This window comes from Ruditapes philippinarum, unplaced genomic scaffold (assembly GCF_026571515.1).
Source record: "Ruditapes philippinarum isolate M1 unplaced genomic scaffold, ASM2657151v2 ctg6191_1_1_1_1, whole genome shotgun sequence".
Taxonomy (NCBI): Eukaryota; Metazoa; Mollusca; class Bivalvia; order Venerida; family Veneridae; genus Ruditapes; species Ruditapes philippinarum.
The window spans coordinates 1-7,754 of NW_026864625.1; the positions used below are offsets into that span (position 1 = coordinate 1).

At 31.7% G+C, this 7,754-nt stretch overlaps 1 protein-coding gene and 1 long non-coding RNA gene across 2 annotated transcripts; one reads left to right on the forward strand and one right to left on the reverse strand.

The window, feature by feature from the left end:
* Positions 1–98: 98 nt before the first annotated feature.
* LOC132726302 (fucolectin-like) lies at positions 99–7,375 on the reverse strand. The gene is made up of 6 exons (XM_060711610.1): positions 7,195–7,375; positions 2,143–2,226; positions 1,727–1,778; positions 1,318–1,542; positions 653–847; positions 99–365 (listed from the first exon to the last, which is right to left on the reverse strand). The coding sequence occupies exons 2-6, from the start codon at positions 2,167–2,169 to the stop codon at positions 133–135; spliced, it is 732 nt and encodes a 243-aa protein (XP_060567593.1). The 5' UTR covers positions 2,170–2,226; positions 7,195–7,375; the 3' UTR covers positions 99–132.
* On the forward strand, positions 856–6,125 carry LOC132726304 (uncharacterized). Its single transcript, XR_009625175.1, has 4 exons — positions 856–1,206; positions 2,179–2,270; positions 3,485–5,068; positions 5,318–6,125. It is a non-coding gene; the product is annotated as an uncharacterized LOC132726304 (long non-coding RNA).
* Positions 7,376–7,754: the final 379 nt, after the last annotated feature.

Sequence of the window (7,754 nt, forward strand, 5' to 3'; positions counted from 1 at the left end):
TAATTGTCAAATGCATTACCTTACATGACATTTAACAAGGTCTCAACCGACTCATTATTATTTATAATAATTTATATGTAATATACTTGTATAATATGAATGTCAATAATATATAGAATAAACAGATGAAAACTAGTTACCACAGCAGTCCGCCGTATTGGTTATTTTAACTGTGTTAATGCTATAAACATCCACCAGATAGACTTCCCACCACGGGCTCATGTGTTTTTTCGTTTGGAAACAACTGTCATTATACATATAACTATTAGCGTCGCCATCATTGCCTTTGTCAGCACCCCAATTATCCATGTCGCCAAAAATGCTGATCGTTTCAGACGGCTTTTTAAGAGCAAGATTATCAGAATCTAAAGCAAAAAGGGCGATGCTATTAACGTAAGTAACACTTTGGAAAAAAAAAGTCATACTTAATAATAAAACTACTTGTAACCTGCATTTTTATTTCTAATGAAATGGTATATACATGTATACTGTAATAGGTATTGGAGCCATTACAAAACATGTCAATTCATTTGTTGAAACATAGAATATGAAATTAGCAAAATCATTTTAACAGTACGTATATATACACAATGTACAAGAGTTAAGACCTCTTCTTGGCATATACATTTTATTTGCATAAATAAAAGTTTACTCGATCCATAGACTTCCACTTCACATAAATGAAACCATGTTTCTTTGTCCCTCAACGTAAGTCGAACAAAACGGACTTCCACAGGATCAAATGTAAGGGTTGCGGAAGCACCCAATGGACCTTCCTTCCTCGCTACAACTGTCCATTCACCGTATTTTACTGCTACAGAGACCTCAACATTCTCCGCCCTGTTGGCTAAAACAACAAGACTGTTTTGCATTGAAAACACCAGCAATGAAAACGAAATTAATAGCTTTATGTGGCTGCAGTTTTACAATAGTTTTGCTTTTTAAGATTTATTTACTGTTGCATTTCTGTTGTCCATACATGGATTCACTCGATGTTTTTATTCTTTTTAGAGGAAGTAAATGTATACAGCAGTCATTTGAAGACCACAAACATTGATTGTTAGTGGGGGAGCGTGGGCACCTGTACCCGTGGATTACTGGATTAAGCCTGCTTTTATCATCTGACCTTCTATAGTATATAGAAATTAGAAATTTGCGACTTGTGCCGAATTGTCAAATGCATAACCTTACATGACATTTAACAAGGTACGTGTATTATCAATCGACTCATTATTTATTTATAATAATTCATATATAATATACTAGTATAGTATGAATGCCAATTATATACGGAATAAACAGATGAAAACTAGTTACCACAGCAGTCCGCCGTATTGGTTATTTTAACTGTGTTAATGCTATAAACATCCAACAGATTGACTTCCCACCACGGGCTCATGTGTTTTTTCGTTTGGAAACAACTGTCATTATACATATAACTATTAGCGTCGCCATCATTGCCTAAGTGAGATGGCCATCTCCTTTTGTTATTCCAAGTACTAATTTGTTTTGACGGCTTATTAACGGAAAGGTTAATGACACCTGAAGCAGAGATACAATTGATGAATGTACATGTATTGTGAGAAAATATCTCTTACTGTTCTAAATCTGTATAAATAACATCTTTTTATTGCGACCCGAGAAGTCTTTAAATAATGTGAAACAAATTTCTAAAGCTCAAGAAGTTGGTCAGGTATTAAGTGTAAAAGATTAGGCTGATATTTACTTGAATTCAGTGATTCTGCTGTTTCCAGATCAGCCAACAGCAACAAACATATCTGAAACATGCATGAACATAGTGTTATTATAAAAAAAATGAATATTTAACAACTTTTGTTATGGTTGTTTTATATGTAATTTACTTGTTCCCAAAACAATAGCTCTTTTGCGATACCATTTGCGATTTTGAAAGTGTATTGCAGCTTTAATTCTGTAGAATAAGATGTGTAAAAATTATTATTTCAGGATCTGGCTTCGTTAAACACTCAACATTTTAAAATTCTATTAAACTTATAATTATAGTATTGGCATCAAGGAAAGGTAATTAGAATTGCTCTGAATCTTGAAACAAACAATGAAGTTATGATAGTATGTCAATGAATACATGTACTGGATAAATGAAATAAACGTCATACGTCATACCGAGATAGGAAATATTAATCTCCTCATGCCTTACAGATTGGCAATTTCCCAGACGGCAAGAGCGAAATCAAAGGGTATGCTCTACTGAAAGAGAGGAAAATATTATTATTCAACGGCAACACCAAATGGTAAAATATGACTTAGTGGTATATCTGATGCTTTTAATTTATTTATTCATATTATTCATACTGTCTACTTATTATGTAAAATTAATCAATTATGTATACCTGGTAAGTAACTTTGATACATAATTATTATCATACATGCCTTAAGATAACTTCATGTGCGAATGTGCTATCATTTAATACTGAACTACTTTAAAGCTTATAGTGTACAGAAAATTTATGGCTACTTTATAACAAAAATTACGATATGTTATAAATCAACGTAGAGAAAAAAGTAAAAGCTTCATGACACAGATTAATTTGACCATTTGTCGATATGATCAAAAGGTACCACGTAATGATTCCTGAATTTGTTTTTTTATCGTAAACAGATGTTGAAATTTGGTTTTTAATTTGACAATATTATGATATAAGTAAATTTTCGAACGTAAAAAAACTTCACTGGGTTCCAAAAGTGTAAAAAACTTAAAATTCGAATATCTTAATTATAGAGATCAGGTGGGGCACTTAAAAGATAAGAAATAAATATACTAAGATATAAATTGAAAAACAAGTTTTTGCGCATTTCTAACCCGATCTGAGTTAAAAACTTTGCAATGATTTTCAATTTTGAGTCATTTTGTAAATGTTAGTGTTCATTCGTGCAGTTCGAAAGAAATTAGAAACTTCGACGGGAGCGATAGCGACTGATGTTTCTAATTGATAAAGTATCGACTTTTGTTCTTCTATGAAAATTAACGCATACAATTTTTAAGAAATACAGTGTTTTCATTGGAGGACAAATAAAGTTGGACACCATGATTCTGAAAATCTCGTTGAACTGAACATGTTATTATTCATCCGTGCTGTTCTACAGAAATTAGAAACTTCGACGGGAGCAATACCAACCGGAGAATGTTTTTAACTCTGTAGAACAGCTACGAATGAATACTAGCATGTTAAGTATCAAGCTGCATAATATTTACTTTATTACGTCACGACTATTTTATGAATGCGGTTTTATGACGTGCTATGAAAAATAGACGGCGACTTTAAACGGAATTCGATATAGATCTAGTATCGATTTTTGTTCTTCTATGAAAAGGAACACACACAATTTGTAAGAAATACAGCGTTTTCATTGGATGACAAAGCTGGACACGTTATCCTCATAAACAGATAGACAACGATCAGTAAAACTATCACTGCTGTAACAAATCATAGTTCTATATTTCCAGTACCGGGTGTCGAGACATAACCAGCAACATTAGACATTATAGATTGTACACATCCAGGACAGGCTATTGCACAGATTGAATTACGACAGTTAAGGAAAAGTCAACGTGATGATCCAATTGTAGGTCTTTGGTTAAGGGCAACTATAGACAAGTGTTTTCCAAGTAAGAATTTGATATGTAACAATGGCCATTTGACAATGTCAAGGCACTTAAATAAATAAGATATTAGTTCTTGGATAGAACATTGTGGTCGTTGCAAACGTAGGAAAAGTCCTGTAAATATTCGTGCACCTCTTGTGAATATTGAAAGTATATATTCTTTAGGGCTTAAAAGTACAGATTTTCTTACAGTTGATCCATGTTCAAGCGCATTCAGAAATATACTTGTAATACCAAACCACTTTATCAAGTTTGCAGTGGCTGTGCCATGTAGAAACCAAGCTGCTAAAACCACGGCAGAAGTCCTCATGAATAACTTTATTATACATTATGGTGTGCCTGCTAAACTTTTGTCCGACCAACCAAGGTCCAAACTTCAATAGTGAAGTAATTCAAGAGCAATGTAAGTTAATAGGGATACAAAAGGTATGAACAACTATATATCACCCACAATGCAACGGCATTTCAAAAAGATTTAATAGATCATTGCTAAGTATGCTTGGGACTTTAGAGCCTGAACAAAAAAAGAAACCCGGAACAAATACCTTTAACCACTTGTTTTTGCAAATAATGCAATGAAACATGAATCTACTGGTTTTTCACCGTTTGAATTAATGTTTGGTAGGAAACCAATATTAGCAATTGATAACATGTTTCACATTGATAATGAATATTTTATGTCTACAGATTATGTTTAAGATAAAAAAAACAGGACTGAATTCGCTCAAAATATAGCCAATAGAAACTTAGCCGAAGCCAGATCAAAACAGAAGATGAGTTACAACAAGAAAGCAAAAGCTGCATCACTGCAAGTTGGTGATAAGGTATTGGTTAAAATTTTTGCATTTTCCGGACCACACAAGCTTTCAGGTAAGTATGAACAACCTATATATGAAGTTGTGGAAAGACCAAATGATGATATTCCAGTGTATGTAGTTAAAGATCCAGACGGTAAAAAAAAAAGTTGCACAGGAATCATTTGTTACCTGTAGCCGAGGTCGAACCAGACTCAAATTTACAAGAAATGACAAAATAACCTTAAGTTAAAAACAGATTAAATAAAGGAACACCTACAGAAACCTTTTCCAAAACCTAGAGCCAAACAGGTTCTGGTACACCTTGTTTCATATTTCATATTTAGAATACGTCCGGCTGAAGTTGAGAAATGGTGTAGTTGTATCGAGCAATCCTTCTAAATAGACAAAGGTTTTTAGTTTGATTGTGGTTTATTTCTATCCTAGATTATTTAGTCTCGCGTTATATGCTATTATTTCGCGTGTATTCAGATTATTTACAACGATACTTGGGTTGTCAAAATAACTACTTTTGTTCTGTCTAATTTGCATGAACACTTTATTCCCACAGTACAGGCGTGAGAGAGAAACTTGCCTATGATACTTCAATGTCGTTAGGAGCTTATGCTTTGTAAGTGTTAACAAATTGTTATTATTATTATTATTATTAAATGTATTACAAAATGTACTATTATTAATTAAACTAAATCTTTGGTAAATACCTACTCGTTTTTAAAATTGTTTAATTAATAAGATGCTGTTTCAGCTGTCTGTTGATATTGTTTGAAATGTTGGAGATGAGAAATGTTGAAATGTTGTATTGATAATTATTTGTAATTAATTGGTGTTTTTTTTATTAACAAATCTCTTTTGATTTCAGGACGTTTATAGTAACATTATTTTGGCTAAGAAGAATGGAAAGATGTAACAGTTAAACAGTATAAAGAACGAAACTAAAAGATGTGTACTTATTTCTTACAGCCACTACCCAGAATGTCCCCCTGTAACATTAATAATAATTAGTGTCTAGCTACATTTGTCATCCAATGAAAACACTGTATTTCTTAAATATTATGTTTGTTAATTTTCAAGAACAAAATTCGATACAGTATATCAAATAAGATTTAAAGTCACCGTCTATTTGTCATAGCACGTCGTAGAACCGCGTTCATAAAATAGTCGTGACGTAATAAAGTAAATATTATGCAGATTGACACTAAATATGTTAATATTCATCCCTAGCTGTCCTACAGATACAGAAATTAGAAACTATCGCTCCCGTCGAAGTTTCTAATTGCTGTAGGACAAGACGGATGTACGCATATATAGATTTATTATTCTGTAAAAACGGAATGAGCAAAGATCTAAAATTTGCACACAAGATATTGATATTAGACCTACATGAAATGGAATGTTCATTTTGAAAAAAATATTTCCAGTCATGTCATGTCAAAAACTCAGTGGAGTTCCTTTAATGACGAATCATTTTACGAAAAACGCGAACAGTAACAGTCCCAATGCATTCGTGTTCCAGATTATAACTTAAATTCTGTAACGTCATGGGTTTATAAAGACATAAGTATATGTGCTCTAAAATTTACTTTGATATTTCTTCATCTGTACTATACAGTAAAGTTCTTCTTCAGAGATGCTTCCTTTATATGTATGCAACAGAATCTCTTCTACTGAATGAAATTGGAGCTAGATCAATCTAGATATTTTTTCTTTAAATTTCAATAAAGCTGTGTGCTTATGATAGTATTGACTTATGTTCCAGCTATTCGTGTTTTCAATAGAGAAAAAAAGAATCCCTAAAGAAAGTCCAAAACGGCAAAATTGAAAATGGTGCATGCTCGGTTTGGTTAAGCCTGTTCATGGACGATACTGTAAAGTGCAATCTACCGTCCGCAAAAATAAGGAATTATAGTTCATTTCTTTCCTTTTTAAAATTTATTACACTTTTTGTAATATTCAATCATTATGAATGATTTTCCTTTTTATATAACATTCTTTCCTTAGGCTTTATAATTATACTATTATTATTATACTATTTAAAATATTCCGACTTTAGGAATAACTATTCATGCTGAAAATTCTAAGTAAAATTGAAAAAAAAAATGAAAAGACATATCGTAAAGTAAATGAGTGTGCTTATGAACTGAAAGTGATATTCGATAAAATCATAAAAGCGCATTTGAAAGCCCTATCGTTTCTACAAATACATTTCTATGTCTACAGGATTAATGCCATCATCGATAATTATTTATATAAACGTGTTTATCCGACATTTGTACTACTTGTCAGTCAATATACGAGAACCATGAACATATTTTAATAATTGTCAAATGCATGGTGCAAGAAATGTAATTTCATTTGAACAGTTCTATTATATATATATATAGATAAGTTCTATTATATAGATACTAGCATTAGGCAATGCATTTTATACATGTTTTTTTTATATAATTATATTGTATCAATTATTAATAAAGAATTTTCTCTAAAGAAACGTGTCGCCCTATTACTTAGCTATTGGCACCAAACAGAAGACACATATTATATGTTAGAGAACGAAGACATAAGTAATGTTTCTTTGATGAAAATAATGTAAAACAATGATTCAATTCACAATTATAATGCACAAAAATATTCAAGTAAGGTAAGTGATAATTTAAAGTATGTTACTAAAATATAACAAATATATTTAATGTTAAAGAAGAAAAAAGTGAAAAATTAATAATAATATTCTGTACTCACGTGTTTCACTTGTCGGACTTCTAAGTCGTATTTGCCTGTATTCATTAGCATATTCGGTGCTGAATTTATACTGTTTGTCTTGTAACATATTGTAACGTTTCAAAAGCCAAATATACTGTTAATACAACAAAAGGTTTGATTCATTAGCTGCATTCATTGTTTGATAACAATAGTTTAAAGAGCAAACCTGGCGATGAAGAGAATATTTTCAAGCTGTTGTTTCATTTTTTAAGCCACAAAAGCAAAGAGCATCCAAAACATTTCAAATTAATGTACTTTCTGCATTGTGCGATGAGGTTATGAGGATGTGATTTATAAATTTTCCAGTTTCAGTAGCATGCAATTAATATATGGATTATGAAATGATGTGCAATATTACATTATACTACTACCAAAAGATACATGTACATGTATCCATCAGTCTAAATCATGAATTGACATAATTTTGTTTGCTTGTAAAATTTCTACACTCTACTTCATATTCTGTTTCAAAGCGGGCAGATAACATAGCTGATACCCACGGCCGAACCATTAACATTTGAGCCGCGTCACGAAAAAAC